The sequence below is a fragment of the Equus quagga genome, chromosome 15, assembly GCF_021613505.1.
Source record: "Equus quagga isolate Etosha38 chromosome 15, UCLA_HA_Equagga_1.0, whole genome shotgun sequence".
NCBI lineage: Eukaryota > Metazoa > Chordata > Mammalia > Perissodactyla > Equidae > Equus > Equus quagga.
The window spans coordinates 39,774,267-39,799,368 of NC_060281.1; the positions used below are offsets into that span (position 1 = coordinate 39,774,267).

Below are 25,102 nucleotides of genomic sequence, written 5' to 3' on the forward strand. Positions count from 1 at the left end.
AATCCAGGAAGGTGAGGTCACCTGTGACCACCCAGCTCAAGACAATAGAGTTGCCTCCTGCTACGCCCTCTGAGATAGACGACCCACTACCTGCTGTGTCCATCAAGTGCTGTGCCGACAGGGCAATCTTGTGACTATTGTGGGAGGGACATTTCAATCATATGTGAAACGTCCTGTATGGGGGTATATAACCACTCTGTACACCTCACTTCTTTGGTGCCTTTTCTTCCTTCGGGAAGAAAGGCCCTGGGCCATGGTCCTCAGATTTCAGCTCAGAATAAACTCACCCAAATTTTCATTTATAGATTGGTTATGGATTATTTTCGTCGACAGAGGGATTGTCAAGAAGGTATGAAGAAGGGGCACCAGGGGGCCCCTCTTCTTTTGTTTTCTGGGTAGATATGTACCAGATGCTGCCCACAGGCCTGACCCACTGGTAAGGGAGTTTCCCAGACTGGATATATGAGACACTGGGCTGGGGGGAAGTGGGAGCTCCTGCCACACACTCACTCCCTGCAGCTCTCTGATGAACCGTGCTCAGAATTTTAACAAGATCAAGCTGCCCAGGTTCATGTACTGCCTCTTCAAGGTGAACGAGAAGGAGCTCAGGGGACTACAGTACATTCCCAATCCTACAGCTGTGAGTAGAAAACACTAATAACCTTAAGTTTGTTATTGTGAGCACAGGAGCCCTACAGGGCATTCTGCATCATCAGATATTTCAACAAATTGAGAAGGGTTTATTTGAATTTATTGGAATCTGATTCTTTGAAAGTTGATAATCTAGTTTAGATCATAAATATGGTCTCACACAGAGAACAGCAACTCTAGTTTCCTTAAGCAAACAAAAAACACAAACAACAGTAAGAACAAGGAATAGATTGGAAGGATACACCAGGCAACTCACAAAAGAAATCATTGACCCACTAGGCTTCATGGCAGACAGGAGCAGGACTGCACTGTTTGATGAGGATTTTAGGCTAGTTAATTTTAAAACTGCAGAGGAGAAGAAGGCTCCGAGGACTGGAATTTGCTTGCTCTTTGATGAGAGATATTTGCATTTGTGAAGGAAGGGGGGATGCCTTATCTCTGGAAACTCTTAATGGGGAAGGCAAGAACTTAAGTTGTTTACTGTCCGGCAACCTCATGTAACTGACACCCCTCCCCCCCCAAATCCTCCTTTGTTTTTGGCTGAGGATAATATTTAAGCAGTGACTTCTGCCATTTACTCAATCCGGTTTGATTCTTAGCTAAAAGTTGTGGGACCGCCCAATGGCCAGACCCTATGGGCACTGAAACCATTTTAAATTTTTTACATATTCTTTCCTTTGTCTTGCAAAGAGATAACTCACATACCTATGCCTTAAATTTAGCCTTAGCCTCCAACCATGTTTGCAGCAGTAGCTGGGGCAGCAGCAGCGGCTCCTCCTGCCCGTGGGCCCTGTCCCCACGCAGCAGCTCTGACTGCCCGTGGGTCCTGTCCCCATGCTATTCCACACTATTCTCTAAATAAAAGAGCACTACTGCCAGACCTTGAGAGTCCAAGAAATCTTTCTTTCGACTCCTCGGCTCACCGACCCCACATCATTTTGACCACTTGGAAGGCCCCTTGGGATGGCATCTTCCTTCATATGTTATCTCCTTCCAGACACCAACCCTTGAGAGTCAGTCTAGTTTGTCCAGTGCAAACTATGAAGAGGAGTCTCACCAGGAACCAAATCAGCCAGCAGCTTGATCTTGGACTTGCCAGTCTCCAGAACTGTGAGAAATAAATTTCTATTGTTTAAGTCACCCATCTAGGGTATTTTGTTATAGCAGCCCAAGCTAAGACAGTGATCAATTAGATTAGATTTCATTTCCTTTGTGCCAGGGAGTTATCTTTGTCATGTTTTTATGTCAATGAGTTTGTAGACTTTTCGTTTTTATCCATTAACTAGAACAGTTTAAATAGTATCTGAGCGTGGAGGAGACTGTTGGTCATCTACCCCACTGTCCATTCTCCCTTTCTTCCTCAATATAGAATCCCTGATTTTTAGCTGGTCACCATGAAAAAAGAGGACATTTCTCAGACTCCCTAGGTGTGACCTTGGACTAAATTCTGCCTAATGTGATGAAGCAGAAGGTTGTATGGTGGGTTTAGAAAGCTATAGTAAAGGATAGCTGTTGCATGCTTGCTCTTTGCCCTACCTCTGTGTTCCTTTCTCCATCATAGAGCTTGGAATGTAGGTGTGATGGCCGGAGCTCTAGAAGGTGTGGTGAATTCTAGGGCTGGTGGAAGGGTAGCTGAAAGGAACCTGGTGATTTTGTGGTGTTGCCATACCAGCCCTGGACATCCTGCACTTCCACATCTGGACTGCCTTTGTGTGGAAAAGACATGAACTTGTTTCAGACACTATCATTTTGGGTTTTCTATTCTGTAGAACTTATTCTAATGTTTAAGAGTACAATAAGTTGCTATTCCTTTAAAAAATGCAGCCATAAAACCATCTGCTCCATATTTGTTTTGTTTTCTTTTTTTCCCCTTATTTAATTAGAAGTCTGTAACTTTCTGAATTTCATTGTTAGTATTAGTCTATTTATATTTATTTCCCCTTCTTGAGTCAGTTAGATCATTGAGTTTCTTTTAAAAAAGTCATTTAATCAAGGTTTTCAAATCTTTGCACATAATTTTTTAAATTACTCACAAAACCATTATTTCCAGTATATACTCTTTCATGTTTCCATTCTTTTTCTGTATTCTTTTTAAAAAATCTTTATTACAGTAACCAATGGTTTATCTAATGTGTAACATTTTTATCCCTAAGGATGAGCAGGGCTTATTTTTATTTCTATAATTTGCCTGCAGCCCAATTAATTTCTAATTTTATCTTTATTACATTCTTTCATATGCTTTCCAAAGGTTAAGTTAATCTAAAAAAAGTAATTTCTTTAGTTGAATGTTGATTTTATCTTATTGTTTCTTGTTCAGCAATCTAAGTATGTAAGGATATAGAATTCTGAGTCGAGAGCTATACTGAAGGCCCTGCCAATGTTAAGGAAGGCCGCTGCTCACTGGGCAAGACCACACTTGGAGAAGACAAGACTGTAGGACACCTAGAGGTAGAGATGAGCTTAGCGATACCTAGATTGTGCCTTCACTTATCCTGCACAAAGGTGGGGTCTCTCAGTGATCCAGTGGGTCTGAGGCTCCACAACATGGTCAACGCACTCAGACTACAAGGATAGAGAACAAATAACACTGGGGTTCCTCGGGTAGAGGAGGAAAAACATCTTTTTCCTCTACCCATCTTAGGTTCCCCAATTCAGGCCCTGTAAATTAGACTAACAAAAGACAGATTAATAAGAGAAAAACAGACGTTTATTAACATATTATGAAATAACAGGAAATATATATACGGGCCTCTGCCCCGAGTTCCTAGCAGAGACTTCCTAAAACTCTTGTAATTTCCTAAGTTATGAGAGCACTAGGAACATCTTTGTTGCAATATTTGGTCTTTGACCTCAGTTCCTGACACACAGCTCCTAACTCCCTTGGAGTTTCCTGGGTGATAGGAGTTTGTTTTGTCCTAATGAGGCGACTCCTGGTGGGCTCCAGGATAGCTTCATGATGGGGGATGGTCACCAGAAAGACCAAGCCATGATTAGAAACTCAGAATTTTCAGCTACACTCCCCATCCTCTGAGGAGTAAGGAGGAGTTGGAGGTTAAGCTCATGATTGATCATGCCTACATGATAAAGCCTCCATAAAAATCCCCAAAGTACAAGATTTCGAGAACTTACAGTTGGTGAACACATCCATGTGTTGGGAGGGTGGGGCGCCCCAATTCCATGGGGATGGAAGCTCCTGTGCTAGGGACACTTCTGAATCTCATCTTATATATTTTTTCATCTGGTTGTTCATCTGTATCCTTTACCAAATCCTTTATTGTATAATAAACCAGTAAACAAAGCATTTCCCTGAGTTCCAGAAAATGTAAACAGTTCCAGAAAATGATCAAACCTGAAGGGGGGTCATGGGACCTCCAATTTATAGCCAGTCAGAAGCACAGGTGATGACCTGGCCTTGTGTCTGAGGTAGGGGTGGATAGGGATAGTCTTGTGAGACTGAGCCCTTAACCTGTGGGGTCTGTTCTATCTCCAGTTAGTGTCAGGATCGAATTGAATTGTAGGACACCCAGTTGGTGTGGGGAAAAAAAGCCCACACCTAGTGTCAGAAGCATCCTGAAGTGTTGTTAGTGTGGTAGTAGTGTCACTGACTAGTTACTGCAAAGAACTCAAGGGTGGGTTTGGATATTTAAACTGTTTTTCAAATTGTTCCTTTTCCTTTTGTTATGTTAAGGAGATGGAAATGATGTGGGGTCGGTGAGCCGAGGAGTCGAAAGAAAGATTTCTTAGACTCTCAAGATCTGGCAGTAGTGCTCTTTTATTTAGAGAATAGTATAGAATAGCATGGGGACAGGACCCATGGGCAGTCAGAGCTTCTGCTGCCGCCGCTTCTGCTGCCCCCGCCGGCATGGGAACAGAGCCCATGGGCAGGCAGAGCCGCTGCTGCTACCCCCGCTGGCATGGGGACAGGACCCATGGGCAGGCAGAGCTGGTGTGTGGGGACAGGACCCACGGGCAGTCAGAGCTCCTGCTGCTGCTCCGAGTTGAGGGTTAGGGCTAAATTTAAGGCATGGGTATGTGAGTCATCTCTTTACAAGACAAAGGAAAAAAACTTAAAATGGTACCAGTGCCGGTAGGGTCCGGCCATCGGGCGGTCCCACAACTTTTAGATAAGAATCAAACCGGATTGAGTAAATGGCAGAAGTCACCGCTCAAATATTATCTTCAACTAAAGACAAAGGAGGATTTTGGGGTGGGGGGTCCGTTACATGAGGTTGCCAGACAGTAAACGACTAAAGTTCTTGCCTTCCCCATTAAGAGTTTCCAGAGATAAGGCCATCCCCCCTTCCTCCTGGCGCAGAGAGGGAGGCATGGAGATTTCCTTCACAAATGCAATTGTCTCTGATCAAAGGGCAAGCAAATTCCACTCCTAGGAGCCTAATTCTCATCTGTGGTTTTAAAATTAACCAGCCTAAAAATCCTCATCATAAACTGTTTTAAAATTAAGCAGCCTAAAAATCCTCATCACAATCACCAACCACCCTGAACCAGACCAAGCCTTACCATAAGCGCTATGCCTACGATCATTTTTTAAGCTTTTAAGGCAAAAGCTATGCCTTGTGCCTTATTTTTCATGCTAAGATCTCTCCAGGGGGAGCTTAGGCCTTATTACTGTAACCTGCAGTGTATACCCACCACTCCCTTTTGAATATTCATTCCCCATCCGAAATAAGTGTCCCTGCTTCCCATTGTTTGGGGACACCATGACTCTGGAAATGATTCTTCATTGTCTCCTATTTGCTCCAAATATACTTTACTTTGTAAGACAAGTACTTCTGGTGGAGAGTCTGATTTAACTTGCCAGGAGGGAATCCACTTTGGTTTCAGTAACAGCAGTGAGAGAGTAATGGAGAAACAGGGAGTTTTTCCTAGACACATGTGCATCATGCATACACGTGGGAGCACTCAGAGATGAGTCACTTGAAGCGGTGGTTAGAACTTGGGCTTCTGTAGCATCTTAACAAAAGAACAGATTTTTAGAGAAGTGACAAGACAAAGGAAAATGACTTTCAAGGCAGCAAATTGTGGGAAGGCAAATATATGGGGAAAGTAGTGGTAGATAAGGGCTATATTAGCAAGATTTGTTATGTAGATTATTCTAGTGCAGTCTCTGGGCTGATAAGGATCTAGAGTTGTCTCTCGTGATTAACTTCTGTCCTTTCTGGTAGAGAGGGGTGGGGGAATAACTTTACAAATTTATGTCCTGCTTTTAGGTAAATAGCGGGAGGCAGAGAGCTTTTCTTGTTTCTGTTTTTCTCTATTGCCTTCAGTTCAAAATCTTTCTTATGCCAAAGTGGCATATTTTGGGGTAATATATTCTGCTACCCTTTACTTTCCAGTTACATTTAGCCTCTATCAGCATGACTAGGAGAGCTTACAATGCTGGGGAGAGTGGGTGATAGTCTCACCTCTTCTGTGTCTTCCTCTGGGTGGAGAGGAGGCCCAACCATGCCTCCAATATCCAAAAACAACTCTTCTGCTTTATTTCCCCTGTTCCTAGAAAGATAATCTCAGAAGACTTTAACATCAACAAACGTCAATTTTTATATCAACTATAAATTATGATAACATCTAGCAATTTGGTGACATTTTTTGGTCAGCATTAATGTTGTCTGTGTTTCAGCTGACTTCATCACGGTCCTGTCATTAGCCAACTCAGCTATAATAACTTAGGTTTTACATGGAATGTACTTTCCAAAATAAATCCATGTATACTTAAGGCCTATTTGATCATATCTGAATCATAATAAAGACTGCCAACAATCATGCCAGCAACAACTATTTACTGAGATGTTAAACTATTTCAAGATGGCTGACTCCAGTACTGAAAATACCAACTTCTTTTCCAGTACTGAGTCTCCCATTAAAATTCATTTTTACTCTTAGTCTCCTCCCTATTTGAAGCATCTCACTGTAAGCCACTTTTAACTCTTCTCTCACACTTTTTTTGGTTACTGCCCAGGCAGAGCTCACTAGGTCTGGTTGCCATATGCACTTACTATGTCAGTCGCGCGGCTCAGATTATTAATCAACATGTCAGTGGTTAAAAGAGTCACTGCTATTTTGATTCTCCTGCTCTTTCCTGCAGTTGGCAGAGACAATCGCAGCTTTCCCTCATCCCCCACCCATGAGTTCAATGGCATCAAACTGGGAGAACTCAGACCTCCCGATCTCTGGGTCACTCTTCTGATCACCCAAGGACTCTTGCAAATCATAGTTCTGAATCCACTGAAGAGGGATGGACAGCGCAATGTATGATCACTGCTGTTATCTTGCTTTCCTCCAGCTCAAGCTGACCATTTGTGGTATTTTTACAGTCTTTATATCCATTAATTCAAAGCAGTTTTATTAAGTATCCACTAAAAGCCTAGCACTATTCTAGGTACAGGGAAATAACAATGAAGAAAACAGACCAAATTTCTGCCCACAGGGGATTTACATTATATTCTCCATGTTAAACCAAACAGAAGACTGCTCCTTCCCTTACTCATTCGGGGAAGGCAGGAACAAAGGAGAATATTGATAAACCTGGAAATAGGGCCGGAGAGTATCAGAGAAGGAGGTCCCTGGGAAGGTGAAGATGTGGGAGCCAGTAGTTATGTTGTAAAAGGATACAACTCCGGCCTCATAGTCCAGAAAAACCCCCACCACCAGAGGCTGCTCTTTCAGATGAAGGGAAGTTAGGGGAGAGGTAAGAGCAACATAGCCTTTCTTTTTGCACAGCCTGATGGCCCAGAATCCAGACTGAGGCGTCCGCATCATGCCAATGTCCCTCTGCACGTTTTCCATACAAAGTCCTAAATCCCACCCAGTTCCTTCTCCCACATCCACTTCAAAGTAATGTTTTCCTGAGGTGAAGCCCTCGCAGCCCAGGATACAGGGCAAGGCAGTAAATCTCCTGGAAGTGTCAAGCTTCTCCTGGGGGCATCCACGAGTCACTTGTCTCCGATCCTCAGACAGAATTAGTTCATGATGAGCTGTATCTGGATCCAGAGTCACACTGACTGAAAAAAAACAAACACACATTTTTTGGTGCTGGGAACACAGTTTGTTTTAAATAAAACCAGCCTGTGTTCAAACGCAAGCATTATTTCTTACTAGCTGTGTGAGCTTAGGTGAGTCATTCTCTGAGCCTACGTATGCTTAGTGCTTGGTAAAATTCCTGGTATATGGTGTATATACATATATATTTATATATATGTTACTGACAATAGAATATGACAAAAATGAAGGGCTGTGACTCCTATAATATATTTCATTCTATAAGACTCCATCTTGCTAACAGACTTGTTCTAGAGACTCTCTCCTGAACTCACTTTAAAGAAATAATTGGCCATATTGGGAGGCCTATGTGCACAGAGCTGAGGGGTGGCTTCTAGAAGCTGAAGGCAGCCCCCAGCCAATAGTTAGCAAGAAGCCAGTGCCCTAAGTCCTATAACCATAAAGAAATGAATTCTGCCAACAACGAGAGTGAGCTTAGAAGTGGATTCTTACCCAACCTAGCCTCCAGATGACAACACAGCCTGGCCAATACCTTAACTGTGGCTTTGTGAGACCCTAAGAAGAGGACCCAGCTAAGCTGTGCCCAGATTTCTGACCCACAAAACCTGTGACAAAAGTGTTGCTTTTAAGCCCCTAAATTTGTTTGCAGCCATAGATAATTAATATAATCACCAAATCATTCAAATTAGGTCCAATTTTGCAGCCAAACAAATCATGAAAACATTTCAGTTTTCAGAGCTTTTTTAATTTTATAATTGTGGATAAGAGACTGTGGAACTACAGCAAGCACTGATTAAGAGAATCAAGAGAGCAGGAAGCTCAGGCTTTGGAATTGGTAAAATTTGGTTTTCATATGGTTCTAACATTGACCATCTGTAATATCTGGGCCAAGGCTCTAAAACTATTTGTACCACAGTCCATAATACTCACCTACCTTTCCTGCATTGCTTTGAGAGTTGACTAAATATTAACAAGAAACATTATGTCCCAGACACTTCCTAAGCATTTTACACATGTTGATGCATTTATTTTTCATGACAATCCAATGAGGTAAGAACTGTTAATATTTTTATTTTTCAGCTGGGGAAACTGAGGAGGTTATTTGCCTGGGGTGACACAGCTAATAAACAGGAGAACAGAAATTTGAAGGGTCTGCACAGATAACCACACTGGGTATCACATACCTTGATAGCGCCTTAACATTTTCTTCACATCAAAGTAAAGCTCAGAAACATGGCACACAGTATGAACCTCCATAGAGAGGGCCTCTGGTGTTTCCAGCTTCACAGCCCAACTCCTAGAATAACCAGAGGCCAGAGACTTCTTCAGTGGGTCATTCCAGTCAGCTCTATACACCCATACCTCTTGCCTCCTGCATTCACACAGGACTTACCTGCTCAAAGTGTCTTTCACATCCTACAGAGAAACAAAGACAAAAAGTGAGTGTGGGACCATCAGTATTTCAGGGGGTTTGGCATATGGGGCTGTTCTCTATAAATGCTCCTTCCAAAGATGTAAAGAGAGTGACCCCAGCCTTAGATATTGATGGATGCACAGATAGAACGATTCTCATCCCAGCCCTTTGGGATAGTCAGCATGGTAGGATATTTATCAACCTCTGAGTCTGTTATCTTCCTTGCTGAGGCCTGTGGGGAGCTGTAGTGTCTGCTATTGTACCAGCCTGTGGGCTGCTTGGGGAAGAGGGCCAGGAGCTTTGCCCATGCTCCCTCTGACAAGATTGGCTTTCAGTGACCTAATTTCCTTCAGCATGAGCCCATACTAGAGATTACTTATCACAAAGGTCCTTAGTGGTGAATCCACGCATGGCCCCTGACTCTGCGCCACTAAGGTAGGCAGCAGGCATCATATCGTGGTGGAGCAGCCATGCTGCATTCTTAATCTTACAGTTTAACCTCCAGTTCTATTAGTGGGAACTAGAAGAAATAGCTCCAGGCCTTGAAAGGAGGCCCCATAAGAGCTCTGGAGCAAGGGCTCTATAAGCAAATCAAGGGTAAGGTTATCACTCATTGTAGCTGCCCCACCTTATCACCCACCAGTCATCTGGAGGAGTATTTCAAGAGACAGTTTGACAGTCAGGGTTCTGTGCACATGGACCAGGGACAAATGGTAGTAAAAGTTACCCATGGTTTTGATTGGCCAAGGAACTCATTGTGGCCACCCAGAGGGAGTATATTTTTCTGAGTAGCATAAAGGCACCCTATAGACTAGTGGAGGCAACCCTGCAGATATTGATGTGTATCTAAAAGAAACATTACTTTAAATTCCCCACATTAATGTGCCATTTTTGGGTGGAGAAGGCAGGCCTTGCCAATTTTCCCATCCTTCCTCACTAGTCTGCTCTTAATAGCTCAGGAATAGACAGACACTTTCTTTCCTTCTTCCAAGTGCAGAGCCTCACCTGCAGCAAATTCTGGGCTGAGCCCTGACATTTTGCCTCTAGTTCCAGGATGTGGCTCTCAAGTTCATGGCTTTTCCGTCCCAGATTGGCCTCATTGTCCCTCAGTCTCCTCAGAATCTGCTCTTTTTCTTTCTCCAGCCTCCATAGGTAACATTTCTCCTCCTCATGCAGGAAGCTCTGGAGATTCTTAAATTCAGACTGGATTTTTTGTCTCTGAATGTTTATCTTCTCCTAGGGTCAAGAGAGTATAATCAAAAGGTGGAAACAAACCAAATGTCCATTGATGGATGAGTTGATAAACAAAATGTGGCATCTAGATACAATGGAATACAATTCAGCCTTAAAAAGGAATGGACTTCTGATACATACTACAACATGGATGAATCTTGAAGATATTATGCTAAGTGAAATAAGCCAGAAACAAAAGGGCAAAGATTGTATTATTCCACTTATATGAGATACCTAGAAGAGTCAAATTCATAGAAACAGTAAGTAGAATAGTGATTACTAGGAGTTGGGAAGAGGAAGGACTGGAGAGTTATTGTTTAATAGGCACCGAGTTTTAGTTTGGAATGACAAAAAAGCTCTGGAGATGGGTAGTGGTGACAGTTGCACTACAATGTGAAAGTATATAATGCCACTGAACTGCACACTTAAAAATGGTTAAAATGGGGACCAGCCTGGTGGCGTAGTGCTTAAGTTCACACACTACACTTCAGTGGCCTGGCATTCACTGGTTCAGATCCTGGGAGTGGACCTAGCACCGCTCATCAAGCCATGCTGTGGCAGCATCCCACACAGAAGAACTAGAAGGACTTACAACTAAGATATAGAACTATGTACTGAGGCTTTGAGAGAAAAAAGAAAGGAGGAAGATTGGCAACAGATGTTAGCACAGGGCCAATCTTCCTCACTCCCCGCCCCCAAAAAAAAGCATCACATCGAAAAAAAAATGGTTAACATGGTAAATTTTATGTTATCTGTATTTTAACATACACATACACAAAAGAAAGTTTGTTCAGCTACCGTGACATTATTTTCCCATGAGTCATTTGAGCAGGAAGAATGAAGTTCCCTGCTGAAGAGTCAAGCATGGGAGGAGAGCACTTAGATGTGGGGGAGGCTGTCAGGATTCTCTATGGTTACCTGATTCATTTCCTTCTTCTTGAGCTAAGAGGCAGGAGAAAGGAAGGATAGGAGTGCTAGATAATTTAATCATGGAACTAGGGCTGAGTTCACTTTATCAGTTACAAAGATAAAGACGAGTTTTTATATGGAAGGTAAGAAGGTATCTCTGCATCTGAGGGATTTCTTGAAGCAAAAGCTTGTAATGAACATAACCAAGACTGGTCTTTAAGACAACCAGGCTGGGAGGAGAGTCCATGATGCTCAGCAGGAGGAGGTCTGGGTAGCAGGCTTTTATAGCAGTTAACAGAAATATTCATCCACCAATCCAGGGTCCAATTAATCACCCTTATGTATAAGACTGACAGAAACCAAATATATCTTATGAGAGACTCAGCTTTCATTTTGGGAGATACAGAATTGCAATTTCCATTTGTGCTTTCTCAATTCATGTAGTGTTTCAATGACTGTGATGTTGTGGAAGAAGGGTCATTAACAGGGTTTCCATCTATATTAGTTATAATCAAGATCCTCTCCATTGCCCAAGATCCCAGAAATGAGGAAAGTAAGAATGTCCTTTGAGAGTTCAACTTCAATATGTGCACACAAAGGATCAGGGCAGAGGTTGGAAGAGACCCCTGAAAGAGACATAATAGCTCACCGGCCTGTGGGATTTGACTGCAAGCTGATGGATTACATAACTATTTCCATAAAGAAATGCATCTATGATTATGGGCAGGCTGGTCAGCCATGGAAATAGTTTTAGAGACCCCATAGTCTGCTGTTGCAAGTGTGTAGGTTCTTGCAGCAGTTATGATCCTCCTTATAAACAAAATAGATTTCCTTTATCAGCCTCATGAGCTTGAGTAATACGAATCTCAACCTGGAGTGATTCTGTTTTCTTAGTGCTCACAAAGGTTAGTTTCTGAACCCATAAGGCTGAGAGCTACATCCTGCACTGTGGTAAATGTGCCAAGGTAATAAGGTTGAGGCCTGCAAACTAGGAAGGTACTTTGAGGTATTTAAAAGTTGAAACCTAACAAAAGGATAGCTAAAGGAAGACGGCCTCTCTAGAACTAGCTTTGGAGTGAAACCTCTACAGATACAAGGTGATGTCAGCAATAAGGCAGAGTGAGCTGTTCCCTTTATCTCTCCCTCTTTGAACTACAGATAAATGGACATTCGTTGACCAGTGGAGGATACCCACACAGCACAACAGGATGCCTGAGAGACGGACATAGCTATACATCTGAAGGTGGATGGACTGGCTCCTCAGGAAATGGTGGAGATAAGTAAACTCTCCTCTACCCTCCTTAGCAGCCCTGTGCACATACCTGAACACTTTCCTAGCCCGCACAAATGCCCATAGTACTGCTGCAGTCTCAAAAGTGGGAACACACCTTGGCACAACTGTGGGGAGGGGTGGCAGAAGCCCTGGGCCTGTGTTTGGATGCTTCCCTGGCCAGTGGAAGAGCCCACACTGCCACTGTGGTCCCAGGCATGGATCCACAAAGAAGCCCAAGCTATGAAGCACAGCAGCCGGCATGACAATAAGAAGAGGAGGCAGCAGATATACACATGCACGCAAATGCTTTTCCGGCCAGTGCGAGTGCCCATGGTACTGCTGCAGCCCCACAAGTGGGAACATGCCTCAGGGTGGCAGCAGCCCTGCACCAATGTGAGAACACCTCCCCAGCCAGTGGGAGCTCCCACTGTACCTGCACCACTTCCAGTGGATGAGCTGGGATCAGAAATACAGCTCCTGCTTCCCCTCAGTGGTAGCAGGTGGAATCTGTGACCTAATACTACTGCAAATGCAGTAGCAAAAGGTTAGCTCATCAAACAGCATCAGAAACTACAGCAACAATTCAGAGCAGAAGGAAAGTGACAAATTTCCAGAAACCAACCCTGAAGTCACAGAAATTTACAATCTAAATGACAGAGACTTCAAAATAGCTGTCATAAAGAAATCCAGCGAGTTACAAGAAAACTCAAAAAGACAGTTCGAGGAGCTCAGGAATAAAATTAATGATCAGAAGGAAAACTTCACCAAAGAGATTGAAACTATATATATATAAAAAAACAGAAATTCGGGATATGAAGAACACAATTAATGAGATAAGAAATAATTTAAAATCCTTTAAAAAGTAGAGCTGATATTACGGAGGAAAGAATTAGTAATTTAGAGGATAGAAATGCTTCAAGTGGAGGAGGAGAGAAAACTAATATTTTTAAAAAACGAAGGAATTCTTTGAGAAATATCTGACTCAATTAAGAAAAGAAACATAAGGATTACAGGTATTCCAGAGGGAGAAGTGAGGGAGAAAGGAGCAGAAAGCTTGTTCAAAGAAATAATAGCTGAGAACTTACCAAACCTGGGAAAGAACCAGACTTATAAATACATGAAGCAAATATGACTCCTAATTACATCAATGCTAAAAGACCTTCTCCAAGGCATATAATAGTAAAACTGGCAAAAGTGAACAACAAAGAAAAAATATTAAGGGCAGCAAGGCAGAAAAAAATAACCTACAAAGGAACCCCAATTAGGATTTCAGGGGATTTCTCAGCAGAAAACTTACAGGCTAGGAGAGAATAGAATGATATATTCAAAACACTGAAAGACAAAAATTTTCAGCCAAGAATACTCTATCCAGTAAAACTATCTTTCAGATACAATGGAGAAATAACAGCTTTCCCAGATAAACAAAAGCTGAGGGAGTTCATTGCCACTAGACCTCCCCTACAAGGAATGACTAAGGATGCCCTTATTCCTGAAACAATAAGGCAAAGGTCTACAAAGCTTTGAGCAAGGAGATGAACAGATAAACATAATCAGAAAACTGTAGCTCTTTTTCAGAACAGGGTAGTAAATACTTAATTATAACTTAAAAGATAAAGAGGAGGAAAGCATCAAAAGTAACCATAGGGGCCAGCCCAGTGGTGCAGCAGTTAAGTTCACACGTTCGATTTCGGTGCCCAGGGTTTGCCAGTTTGGATACCAGGTCCACACATGGCACCACTTGGCAAGCCATGCTGTGGTAAGTGTCCCACATATAAAGTAGAGGAAGATGGCATGGATGTTAGCTCAGGGCCAGTCTTCCTCAGCAAAAAAAAGAGAGTTGGATTGGTGGCAGATGTTAGCTCAGAGCTAATCTTCCTCAAACAAAAAATGTAACTATAAACACTTCAACTTAGTCACAAACTCACAACACAAAACAGAATAATTTGTGACAACAATAACTCAGAAGGGCAAGTAAAGGGACAGAACCTGATTAGGTTAATGGAGATAAGAGGCTATCAGACAATGGACTATCTCATCTACAAGATCTTTTATACAAACCTCATGGTAACAGCTAAACAAAAATTCAGAGCAGAGCCACAATTCATTAAAAAAGAGAAAACTGAGAAAGCCTCCAGAGAAAACCAGCAAAATGAAATGGCAGTCAGAAATACAAAGGAGGAGAAACAATGGAAATACAGAACAACCAGAAAACAAGAGATAAAATAAATGGCAGTATTAAGCCTTCATATATCAATAATCTCTCTAAATGTAAATGGGTTGAATTCTCCAATCAAAAGACACAGAGTAGTGAGATGGATTAGAAAACAAGACTCAAAAATATGCTGCCTCCAGGAAACATATCTCAGCTCTAAAGACAAACATAGGCTCAGAGTGAAAGGATGGAAGATGATACTCCAAGAAAATGGCAAACAAAAGAAAGCAGGGTTGCTATTCCTGTCTCAGACAAAGCAGACTTTAAGATAAAAAAGACAATGAGAGACAAAGAGGGGCAGTATATAATCATAAAAGGGACTTTCCACCAAGAGGATGTGACACAAAAATATATATGCACCTAACACAGGAGCACCAATGTATACAAAGCAACTATTAACAGACCTAAAGGGGGAAATTAACAGCAACATAATAATAGTAGGGGACCTCAATACCCCACTTATATCCATGCATAGATCATCCAGAACAGAAAGTCAACAAGGAAATAGTGGATTTAAATGACACACTTGATCAGATGGACTTAATAGACATATAGAGAGCATTCTATCCAAAAACAGCAGAATACACATTCTTCTCAAGTACACGTGGGACATTCTCAGACAGACCAAATGTTGGGAAACAAGGTAAGCCTCAATAAATTTAAGAAGACTGAAATCATATCAAGCATCTTTTCAGACCATAATGCTATGAAATTAGAAATCAACTACAAGAAAAAAGCTGGGGAAGTCACAAATACATGGAGACTAAACAACATGCTACTGAATAACCATTGGATCAATGAAAAGATCAAAGGAGAACTTAGAAAATACCTGGAGACAAATGAAAATGAACATACCAAATCTTGTGGGATATAGCAAAAGCAGTTATAAGAGGGAAATTCATAGCAATACAGGCCCATCCCAACAAACAAGAAAAATATCAAGTAAGTAACCTTAAACTACACTTAACATAACTAGAAAAAGAAGAACAAACAAAGCCCAAAGTCAGCAGAAGGAGGGAAATAATAAAAATTAGAGCAGAAATAAATGAAATAGAGACTAAATAAAACAGTATAAAGGATCAATGAAACTAAGAGCTGGTTCTTTGAGAAGATAAAATCGACAATCCCTTAGACTCACTAAGAAAAAAAGAAAGAAGTCTCAAATAAGTAAAATTAGAAATGAAAGAGGAGAAATTACAATGGATACTGCAGAAATACAAAGGATTATAAGAGAATACTATGAAAAACTATACGCCAACAAATTGGACAATCTGGAAGAAATGGATAAATTCTTAGACTCATACAACCTCCCAAAACTGAATTAAGAAGAAACAGAGAATCTGAATAGACCAATCACAAGAGATCAAAATAGTAATCAAAAACCTCCCCAAAAAACAAAAGTCCAGGACCAGATGGCTTCTCTGGAGAATTCTACAAAACATTCAAAGAAGATTTTATACCTATCCTTCTCAAACTATTCCAAAAAATTGAAGAATACGGAATGCTTCCTAATTCATTCTATGAGGCCAACATTACCCTGATACCAAAACCAAGCAACAACAGCACAAAGAAGGAAAATTACAGGCTAATATTACTGATGAAGATAGATGCAAAAATCTTCAACCAAATATTGGCAAATTGAATACAGCAATACATTAAAAGGATCATACACCATGATCAAGTGAAATTTATAACAGGGATGTAGGGATGGTTCAACACCCACAAATCAATCAATGTGATACACTACTTTAACAAAATGAGGAAGAAAAACCTCATGATCATCTCGATAGATGCAGAGAAAGCATTTGACGACATCCAACATCCAATTATGATAAAAACTCTCAATAAAATGGGTATAGAAGGAAAGTATCTCAACATAAGAAAGGCCATAAATGACAAACGCACAGCCAACATCATACTTAAGGGTGAAAGACTAAAAGCCCATCCCTCTGAGAATAGGAACAACACAAGGGTCCCCACTCTCCCCACTCCTATTCAACATAAACTGGAGGTCTTGGCCAGAGCAATTAGGCAAGAAAAAGACAAGCTATTTTCCATCACAGAGCTTAGGCATAGGGGATGATTGGGCAAAGCACAATGAGGGTTTATTCTCACTAACCAGACCAAATGAAACCCAAAGAAGAAACCATTATTTGTTTTTATGACCCTGGTTGTCTACATCTATGAGAATTTATCTCCAACTCTTTCAACTTTTCAGTAGTAACTGACTCGGATTCCTGATACCTCAGTCAGGAGAAGCAGAATTGGTGTGCCTATTTACCTAGAGCCACTTTGACAGGGTTTCAGACTTTTTTTTCAATTATTTTATTGGAAAATAGCTTGAGATCAATAAATTCAAATTCTTACATTCCATTCGGTTATTTGCTTTTCTGTGAACACCTTCAGATTCATACATTCCTCTTCCAGTTGCCTCAATTTTGTCACAGCTTCCTGGAGCTTTTCCTGAAGGAGAAATTGGGTGAACAAGGTCTGTTTAATTCGACAACTCTTCATTAGGCACCTAAGGGGAATCCCAGCCTCCAAGACTATTAGAATAACACTGTATATTTATTGAGTCCTTACACTTTGCCGGGAAGCATGCTGAGGGCTGTATGTGCAGAAACATATTTGATCCCCTTGGCGACCCTGAGCAGTTAGATTTTTAACATCATTTCCGTGCTGTAGAAACTGAGGCTTTCGGGGACCAGCCCCATGGCCAAGTGGTTAAGTTCGCGCTCTGCTTCTGCGGCCCAGGGTTTCGCCAGTTCAGATCCTGGGCGCGGACATGGCACCACTCATCAGGCCATGCTGTGGCGGCATCCCACATAGCACAACCAGAAGGACCACAACTACAATATACAACTATGTATTGGGGAGCTTTGGGGAGAAGAAGAAAACAAAAGATTGGCAACAGATGTTAGCTCAGCTGCCAATCTTTGAAAAAAAAAGCTCCATCTTTTTTTAAAAAAAAAGAAACCGAGGCTTAGGAAAGGATTAAATAATTTGCCGAAGGTGGTAAAACCGACAGGTGGGTGAGCCGAGATTCCAACCTCATCTGTTGACCCAGAGCCTGAGCTATACCCACCACTACAGTCTTACCAGAGAAATATTGCACATAGAACAAGATAATCATCTAAGGGAAGATTTTATAAAACAATTTGCTGAATCAAACATAATCCATGCCAGAGTGTTTGGCGCACATGGAACTTTGTATGTATTATGGTGAATCAGGAAGGTAAGACCAGGATGCCAGCTGAAGTTAGGAGGAACGGTTAATGGAGGAGGGGAGTTCTGATATGTTTTGAAGAATGGTATCATGAGGCCAATCTAAAATGACTTAGTATCCATATTAAGCTCTTAGGTTATTTTTCAAAATAGTTTCTCATATTTTCATGGAAAGCAATTTTAAGCCAAAGCAAATTGCTAGTTGAGGTCAATACTGAAAGAATTGGCTCCTGTCCTCTGTAAATCCAGTAAGAACATTCATGAATTCTCTAGCCCTCTCAAGAAAGAGCTCTATGAAGCTTGTTAGCAAAAGACTGTACTACCTTTGCTGTGAGCAAAGGACTATTCTAAGCTTTACATATATTAATGTCCTTAAAGTTTATAACAACCTCCTAGGCATGCATGTCAGGAAGGGAAGGGACTGCCATTATTCCTATTTACAGATGGGGAAACCAAGGCATGAAGACTTTAAATAACTTGCTCAAAGTTACCCATCCAGTAAGTGGCAGAACTAAGATTTCACACCAAGCAGCCTGACTCCTGAGGCTTAGTAACCATTACCCTGTGCTGTTTCTTGTCTCACTACTTGGTGGGAAAGGAATTCCAATGGGAATATCCCCATTACAGTAATTAGCTGCTCCACGGAGTTTAAAGAAAAGCTGCCATGTGCTGAGTTGTGGTCAGTATTGACATGTCCTGATGGAGGACCCAGAACCTTAATATAAGACCACTTCTGCCTCATAGGGGAGGGAACAAGACACCTGACACTGAGGACATTTTTTTTTAAATCTAGACAGGGCAGAGAGAGACTCAGGCAGCCGGAGTATGCCCACTCCTTCATTCCACCACAGCAAAGGTCAGCCTTCCTTTACACGATTTTGAGTGAGAAACTTGGGAGTTACCCAAAACCTCTCCCTCCGCTTCATCCTCCATGACCAAATCAGTTCCAAACCCTTCAACTCCCCTTCCGGAGTCTTGCTGGAAATTGCCCCCTCCCCCCTTCTTACAGGAATAAGTGAATTTTACTCCTTCAAATTCCTTTTATTTTATCAGCGTGAGAATGCTCTTTTCACTGTCCACCTGATCCTTGCCTCTGCAGATGAAAATCCCCCAAAGGCCAATACTACTCTGGGCTGGGATTTAGACTCTGAGCTGATACCAAGGTTCTGGGCCCTGACTTCCCTTCCCACGCCATCACCTGCCCTTCCCTACACACAGCCCCTGGCCTGGTCACAGCAAGTCAGGAAAGGTCCCATGCCTGTGCCTTTGCACATGTGGTCCCCTCTGTCTGGATGCCCTGTTTTTTTCCATACTTCTTTTTTTTTTTAATTTTTTGCTATGAGTTTAGTTTTTTTTCCTTAAAGATTAGCACCTGAGCTCACAACTGTTGCCAATCCTTTTTTTTTTTTTTTTTGCTTTATCTCACCCAAATCCCCCCTGGTACATAGTTGCATATCTTAGTTGTGGGTCCTTCTAGTTGTGGCATGTGGGACGCTGCCTCATGACAAGCGGTGCCATGTCCGAGCCCAGGATCGGAACCCGCAAAACTCTGGACCACGGCAGCAGTGTGTGCGAACTTAACCACTAGGCCGCGGGCCGGCCCCTCCATACTTCTATATTTTTATTTTTATTTTTTTTTTAGGAAGATTAGCCCTGAGCTAACATCTGCTGCCAGTCCTCCTCTTTTTGCTGAGGAAGACTGGCCCTCTGCTAACATCCGTGCCCATCCTCCTCCACTTTATATGTGGGACGCCTGCCACAGCATGGCTTGACAAGCGGTGCCATGTCCGCACCCGAGATCCAAACCAGCGAACCCCAGGTCACCAAAATGGAACGTGCGAACTTAACCGCTGCGCCACCCGGCCTGCCCCTATATGTGGTTCATTTCTGGAGCGGTGGGGAGTGGGGAAGTTGACAGAGATGGGCAGGGACTGGGACGGCGAGCCGGGGGATGGAGGGACTGAGAGGTCTAATGGAGAGAAAGAAAAGGGAGGGAGGAGTGAAGGGCGATCGAGGAAGGGAACTGAGCAAAGAAGTGGAGAGGGAGGGACAGAGGACCGGGCGGGGAGGAGGGGGCGGGGCAGGATGACGGGGTAGGGAGAGTGGAAGAATGAGGGAGGGGGCAGAGGAACAACAGTACAGGGACAGAGCGACAGGGTGGCTGAGACTAATGGAGGGGACAGGGAGGTGGTCGGAGAACAGAGACGGCGCGGGGATGGTCCGGGAGGAGGAGGGGAGCGCTGGGTAAAGGGATTGCGCCCGGCACATCCCGCTGGAGCCCCGACAGTTCGCCGGGTAATTAGCCCTCAGTCCAGATGGGCCCCCCCGGTGTCGCAATCAAAATGGTAATTGGTCCCTTGCCTCCGGCTGCGCTTCTGCCCGGCCCGCCTGGGAGGGAACAAGGACAAGCGGTTCCGCCGAGGGGGATCCTCCGTCCCCGCCCCCATTGCGGGCCTCGCCGGCTGCGGCTCTGAGATCAGGGGGCGGCCACACCCAGCCCTCCCCCCCCCCTCCCCCCCCCCCCCCCGCCCCTCGGGAGCAGCTGCCGCGCAAGATGAATATCCCGCCGCTGCCGCTGCCCCGGCCGCCGCCAGGAAGCCGGCTGCGGTCTCCGCCGCACCCCCCGCGCCCGGCGGGCTCGCTCACACCGGAGCTCGAGCTCTCGGCTCCCGGGCCAGGACGCGGAGGAAGTCCCGCGCGGGGCGTGCAGCGGCTGGGCGCAGAGCTCGGCACTCCCTGGGTAATTTTTTTATCTCTTGAGGAGTTACTTCTGAGAAGGCTCCTCAGATACCACTCCCTATCCGTTGATGCCCTTCCCTACCACCCAAACCAGGGGACCCTAAGACAGTCTTTTTTGCTGGTTTGTCTTCCGTACTACACTGTAGGATACCTACAAGGTGGTGTGTCTTTGTCCTCTGTTTTTAAACTATCACATAGTCTTGCACATTGTGGTTTCTCAAATTAAATACACTGTGTGAAGCCATAAAATATGTAGGTGTGGGTTTGAGCATATTGTTCCAGAGCAGGGAGAAGTTCATCATAGCAAGAGTGGATAGAGACAAGAGTTTGACCATCCCATTGAACATCAGGATGGAGAGCCAGGACTTGACTCAGTGAGGACCCATCATAAACTATTTTTCAGAAGAATGATATGATGAAAGCTGTATTTCAGGATTATAATCTCGGGTTTGGGGCTAAGTAATCTCAGGTCTGGGGAAGCAGCACGAGACTGGGTGTTTGCCCCTGGCCCGAACACCCACCTTGTAGCCTTGGCATACATCTTCAACAAGAGCTGTGGTGTGTCCTTTGTGCTGTGGTGTCCGTTCACAGCGCCAGCAGATGAGCTGGCCCTCGTCTTCGCAGAACAGGTGGAGCTTCTCTCCGTGTTCCTCACATGACATTTCATGCTCCATCTCCCTGATGGCTTCAATGAGGGTTCCCAGCTGCTTGTTGGGCCGGAGGCTTGCCATTTGAAATGTAGCCCGACACTGGGGACAGGAGAATGTCCCCAGCCATGGTTGCAAGAGGCGTACGTTCTCAGTGAAGCGTACTATGCATAAGTGGCAGTAGCTGTGTCCACAGCTGACGCTCACGGGCTCAACCATCAGGTTCAGGCAGATGGAGCAGGTGGCTTCCTCCCTCATCTTCTTGGCGTTTCCAGATGAAGCCATGGCTTTTCCTGAAAAGCTCCAGCACTGGATCTAGAGGCAGAGATGAAGCAGCCAGAATTTTCCCACAGTGATAGAAATACACCTCACCTGAGTTTCTGTTCAATGCACTGGCTGCCACTGGCCTCCACAGGTCTTGAAATCTTCTCTCTAGAGAGAAGAAATGGATTGGAATTTAGAAGATGCATAAAATGTAGCTATGTTGTGAAATATAGTGGTGAATATCACATGTGGCCACTTCAATTTAAATTAAGTAAAATCAAATAATTAAAAATTCAGTTTCTCAGTCCCACTAGCTACATTTCAATTGCTTAATAGCCCCAGGTGGCTAGAGCCCACATGATAGCCCAGCTACAGCACATTCCATCATTGCAGAAAGTTCCTTGGACCAAGTGCTAAGAGGGAGAGAGAAGCAGGGCAGGCCTCCTCAAAAAAGTTGCAGCAAGAGAGAGAACTCGGTGAGGGAGGGTGACACTCTATTCTACTCTAATGAACTTCAAGAATTGGTACCAGAACTACTTCTTTGTAACTGGTAGTAACTTTTAGGAAATTGGGTGGTCTGTGAAGGATTCTATTGAGACAATCATACTCAGCTCTACTGGAACCCACACCCCGAGTTCTCTCTACCCCCACTCCACAAAGAACAAAAGACACCAGGTTAATGTCTCAGTGGAGACCCAAAGAGGATGATAATGCAAGTAAACAAGACAGCCAGAAGAACCAGTTTGTCCTTTTTGCCCTCCCTGACCTGAGGGAAACAGAACTGGAAAGAGAGCTGAGAAGCTAAGGGGTTGGCCCTGAGGAGCAGAGCCCTTGGATAACTCGGGAGGTGACTGTCTCTTCTCCAGACCAGGATTCATCTCCCAGGAGAAGTTCAGGGTGACTGGGACACAGGGAGTTTGCAGAATCCAGGATGAGGGGGAGGTGGGAAGCAGATGGGTGAGGACTGGATGACCAGAGACAGCAGAGGAGTGAGAAGGAGCAAAGGAGTCTGTGCCTTCACCCACTGCTGCAGTTGCTTCCTTCAGGAACCTAGCCCTGTTCCCCCCTTCCCACTCAGGGAGGGGAGCGGAGGTGGAAGGAAGTTTAGGGGGTGACCTTTCCTTTGAACTGACAGTACCAGAATTAAAAACAAGGATTCAGCTAAAGTTACCGGATAGGCTGCTTCCCTCTAATAACCAGGCCCAGTCTCTTGGAGCCATGGAGAATTCTTCAGAAGACTTCTATTCCTTGGTGGCTTATTTCTCTCAAGAGATAGACTAGGCTGCTCTCTGCCAGGAGTGCTGTGCTCCTGGGGAGAAGGCCCTCCCCATCTCTGAGGCCTGTCCTGGGCCTCCACTCACCTCACATCCAGGATCTTCTGAGATCTGGCACAGAGTCGGGTGAAAGAGAAAGCAGACAGGGAGTGAGAGCTACAAAGCCAAGTCTTGAGCATTTTCAGTATTTCAGCAGGCTCTGTGATCAGGAAACAGACCCCTCGCCTTGCGGCCCACCACCACACACTCACCATATCCCTCCGCCCAGAAAACGTTGACATAGACGTTTTCTGCTGCCTTCACCACACAGCAGGCAGTCACATGTTCGCTGCTAGTCTCCTCAGTAGCTGCCGCTTTCAGAGACCCCAGTGAGGAAGTTAACTCAAAAGTGAAACTACTCCGGGACGCCGCCCCGTGGGGTTTGAGGAGGAGACTAGTGAAATTACCCGTATCTTTTGCACTCAACTCCTCCTGAGAGGGAGGGGAGGCTGTAGAAAAATGTCCTTTTACAGCAACAAAAAGAAGCAGCAAATTAATAAGCCAGTAAACTATTTTGTGACCCCAGCACAGAGTATCTAAAATCACAGAGTTCACAGACCCTGACTTGAGATATTTTTCCTTTATCCATCAACTCCCTCGGGACCCATAAGCCTTTCTGACGGATGCTATTTTTAGGTCGCTCACTCTTATAACTGCTCTGAAGGATGTGGTGAAAAAAGGGGTGGTGACAGTAGTAGGATGCGTTGGTACCACAGAATTTGCTCAAGGCAGTCTCCCATTCTGCTCTGCCCTGTTGCTGTGTCTCATTTGCATCCTCAATGCCCCTCCGCAGGATTCAAATACTTACCAGTAGTCAGAGTTAGCTGCCCAGGACGGCAAACAGGAGCTACCAATGGCCCAGCAGTGAGTGGCCTCAGCTGGGAGCTCTGGGAGACCCGCGGGCCACCACTCTGCCCTGCCCCCTGTGGGGTCGGGGTCGATACTTAGTGGCTCAACTTCAGACTCTCCAGTTCAAAATAAGAACAAAAGTACTATCCCCACTCAATTTAGAGTCATTGTTTAATGGGAAAAAACAGATTACCACCTCAAAATAAAACCTTGCCACATTTATAGCCTGAGGTGTAAGAGGCATTCATAAGTGCACAATAAATATTTCTTTAGGAAATAAATATGTATGGTGGTCCAAGGAATCCAGTAAGGGAAGCTGAGGACACGGCCAGGGGAAATTAAACTTGGACTCTGAGAGCTGTCTGGGCCGACTCTGGGTCCCTGGCCTGGCTGGTCAGATGCTGACCCTGATAGCTGTGTGGAGGTCTGTGTTCAGGACAACAGACCTGCAGAGGGAGCCTGGGGGCAGTTCAGCCCAGCCACACGTTCTGCTGGAGGCCAAATTAGAAACAGGTTTCTCTCTTCAGCACTGCACTCTCCTAAGTGCTGTAGAGGAGGAAGAGAAGTCCTTTACCCACTCTAGGTCCTTCTGGCTGGGCTACGAGTTAAATTGACGTGAGACAGAATAACAGGAGAAAATCAAACAAGGCTTTATAACATGTATACATGGGAGAGAGTCAGGAAAACCGAGCAACTTGGCCATCTAGTCAAAGCTGCCACCTTAAATATTATCTTCAGCTAAAGACAAAGGAGGATGTTGGGGGTAGTGGTTTGGGATTTCAGAGGGGAGGAAGGCAATTTACATGGAGGTGGAAATGCAAATGTTTGTTAAACAAGTTTTGCTGGGCCAAAAATGGGCTCCTTGGTGCCTTTCTATCACACCTATTTTACATTATACTGTAACTATCTTATGGTATTAGCTCCTTCCTGGAACAGGCCTTCTATGTTAAATTCTTTTAAGCAGTTTGGAGGAAGGTCAAATGTTCTTCCTGAGTCTTCTGAGCTTTTATTGTCTTCAGTTCAAAATAATCGGCATACCAGAGTGGTGTATCTTGGGGCGGCCTGCCCTGAACCCCATCACTGCTTACACAGCCTTTGCCATTTTGCCATCCAGTGACTCATCACGCTCTGGCATGTCCTGTGAACAGGGCCCCCCTGCACTACATGACATACCCACTGTTGAGGCAACCAGCACACAGACAGAAGAAAAAGAATGAGCCCCTGAATCCCTGATTTGATGATGGCTTCTTACAGATCCCCACAACTTTCATTGTTGTGGGGCAGAGCTAAACCCAGGCAGAACTCATCCCAAATTTGTCCCGCCAAGGGATCGGAAAAAGGAAGCTAGTGAAAGCC

At 44.1% G+C, this 25,102-nt stretch overlaps 1 protein-coding gene across 3 annotated transcripts; it reads right to left on the bottom strand.

Moving 5' to 3' along the window:
- Positions 1-5,092: 5,092 nt before the first annotated feature.
- Positions 5,093-23,320, bottom strand: TRIM38 (tripartite motif containing 38). Of its 3 annotated transcripts, XR_006885480.1 has the most exons (8): positions 23,110-23,320; positions 21,195-21,752; positions 17,077-17,172; positions 10,088-10,318; positions 9,062-9,084; positions 8,853-8,965; positions 6,075-7,670; positions 5,093-5,622 (listed from the first exon to the last, which is right to left on the bottom strand). XR_006885480.1 is itself a non-coding variant. In XM_046641502.1 (7 exons), the coding sequence occupies exons 2-7, from the start codon at positions 21,603-21,605 to the stop codon at positions 7,150-7,152; spliced, it is 1,395 nt and encodes a 464-aa protein (XP_046497458.1). In that variant the 5' UTR covers positions 21,606-21,752; positions 23,110-23,320; the 3' UTR covers positions 5,093-7,149. The 3 variants fall into 3 exon arrangements, 2 of the variants coding, with proteins under 2 accessions (XP_046497458.1, XP_046497459.1); XM_046641502.1 differs by having other exon boundaries at positions 5,093-7,670; XM_046641503.1 differs by lacking the exon at positions 23,110-23,320 and adding an exon at positions 22,946-23,098 and having other exon boundaries at positions 5,093-7,670.
- Positions 23,321-25,102: the final 1,782 nt, after the last annotated feature.

Excerpts from the sequence above, each read along its gene's own strand:
- TRIM38 (XM_046641502.1), bottom strand. The coding sequence starts at position 21,605 with ATGGCTTCATCTGGAAACGCCAAGAAGATGAGGGAGGAAGCCACCTGC. Across the intron at positions 17,173-21,194 it reads ATGTATGCCAAGGCTACAAG|GAAAAGCTCCAGGAAGCTGT; the intron begins GTGGGTGTTCGG and ends TTTCTCCTTCAG. Across the intron at positions 9,085-10,087 it reads CAGCCCAGAATTTGCTGCAG|GATGTGAAAGACACTTTGAG; the intron begins GTGAGGCTCTGC and ends GTTTCTCTGTAG.